At 44.4% G+C, this 2,106-nt stretch overlaps 1 protein-coding gene across 1 annotated transcript in view; it reads left to right on the forward strand.

The window, feature by feature from the left end:
- LOC117953173 (E3 ubiquitin-protein ligase HECW2-like) overlaps positions 1–2,106 on the forward strand; it is a 29,081-nt gene that overhangs the window by 9,968 nt on the left and 17,007 nt on the right. The window contains exons 12-13 of the mRNA XM_034885989.1: positions 228–352; positions 1,637–1,822. Coding sequence (XP_034741880.1) covers positions 228–352; positions 1,637–1,822 — 311 coding nt within the window. The remainder of the gene's footprint in view (positions 1–227; positions 353–1,636; positions 1,823–2,106) is intronic.

Raw genomic sequence — 2,106 nt, forward strand, 5'->3', positions numbered from 1 at the left:
GTGTCTCCCTGTCTCCTGGTGTGTCTCCCTGTCTCCTGGTGTGTCTCCCTGTCTCATGGTGTGTCTCCCTGTCTCCTGTTGTGTCTCTCTGTCTCCTGGTGTGTCTCCCTGTCTCCTGGTTTGTCTCTCTGTCTCATGCTGTGTCTCCCTGTCTCATGGTGTGTCTCCCTGTCTCCTGGTGTGTCTCCCTGTCTCATGCTGTGTCTCTGGCCTTGATTGTGTTGCAGAGTACCGGCGAGACAACGCCGTGGCTCACACCAGCGGTCGCTCGCGCCTCTCCCTGCTGCTCCAGTCGCCCAGCGCCAAGTTCCTGTGCAGCCCCGACTTCTTCACCGTGCTGCATTCAAACCCCGTCAGTCCCGCAGGCTTCACCGCCTCCGTAAACCTCTCACCGCATCCGTCACCTCTCACCCTGCGCTCCTTTTTAAATCCTCCTGCGCTCCTTTATCATAATCACAGTTATTATGGTCAATGTTGTAACACGTTTGCTCATTTTCTTTTGGAAATGTGTGGCATTTTACTGAATTTAAAACAAAAACAGAGAAACAAATCAACAGTTTGAAACACCCAACACAAAATTAGATACAAATACAAATTGTCCATATATGGAGGTTTTGTCCTTTGCCACAGTTCATTTCCCCTTCTCTGCCCCTTTCATGTCTAATATTAAAACAAAGGCCTAAAAATGCCCCAAAACATCATCTTTAAAAATAAAAAATAATAATTAAATGAATTGTGCAGTCCCATTCCTCTTCCAGAGATCTGTCTACATACATGTAGAAAAATAGCAGCAAAAGTGTTGAAGTAAGGGACAAAACCGTAGACTGTGTAACGGTCCATGAAGCAGACTTACTGTGTTCTTAAACTCAAACTCAGCATTTTTAATGCCAAAATATGTTGCAGTATAGGGTGTTAAAACATGTTCAAATATGTTATAAAATGTTTTTTGTTAATTTGGCGACTTCATGCATTAAGACACTGCTTCATTTGGGATTTCTTTTGGACTAAGCACTGCATAATTCGATGGAAGACAAACTAATCTATGGCCTAACTGGATCTATAATTAGTAACATCAGCGACAAAATAAAGACAGTTTCAAATCTTTGTTTGATCAAATCTCAGTCTCAATCTTCATATGCCATATGGAGATTATGGATGAGATTAATAGATGATCAAGAGATGCATTTCGATGTATTATACAGTACAGTAGTGATTTTTTTCCAAAACTACAAACATGAAAAGATTGCTTTATAGTGTATGATAATAGTTCAAATGTCACTTTTCTATTAAATTTAGTGGCAAAGTGGCATTTGAAGTGACTGAATGGAGTTCTGACACCATGCTGTATGCAGTACTGATCCTACAGTAAGAAAGTATTAGTACTTCGTTACTTCCCATCTCTGGCTGTATGCGGTACTGATCCTACAGTAGCGATGCAGGACCCGTAGCATGTCTAGCATCTAATTCAAATCACTTCTACTTTCATCATTTAAGGACATCCAGGGGATCAAAACACACACTGGCATTAGAGAAGTCTTATTAACATCGTCTTCCATATTAAATGTCTTCCCAGCTGTTCTCTAGTCTGCCTCGTGTCCCTCTCTGATGACCTCACCTCTCTGCCCTCTCTGCCCAGAGTGCCTACCGCATGTTTACGAGCAACACCTGCCTGAAGCACATGATCAGTAAGGTGCGTCGGGACGCTCACTACTTTGAGCGCTACCAGCACAACCGCGACCTGGTCACCTTCCTCAACATGTTCTCCAACAAGCAGCTGGAGCTTCCCCGGGGCTGGGAGATGAAGCACGACCACACTGGAAAGGTCGGTGGCTTCGGACTCTCGCTTCGCTAGACCTTCGTCCACAGCGCTGTGGAGGAGGGTCTGGATACACCTAGTCTATAGCCTTGACATTCAAATACTGGGATTGGTTCATTGCCGCCGGAAAATACACAGTATTTCACTCATTTCGGCCAGATGTCCGTTACCTTCCTCTTCCTTTGTGTTGGCGTTCTAACCTCCGGTGGATTTCTGAGGACTATGGTTACCTGGTCCTCAGGTCTCTGCAGGGTAAATCCAGACAACTAGCTAGACTATCTGTCCAATCT

Source organism: Etheostoma cragini, chromosome 11 (genome assembly GCF_013103735.1).
Source record: "Etheostoma cragini isolate CJK2018 chromosome 11, CSU_Ecrag_1.0, whole genome shotgun sequence".
Taxonomy (NCBI): Eukaryota; Metazoa; Chordata; class Actinopteri; order Perciformes; family Percidae; genus Etheostoma; species Etheostoma cragini.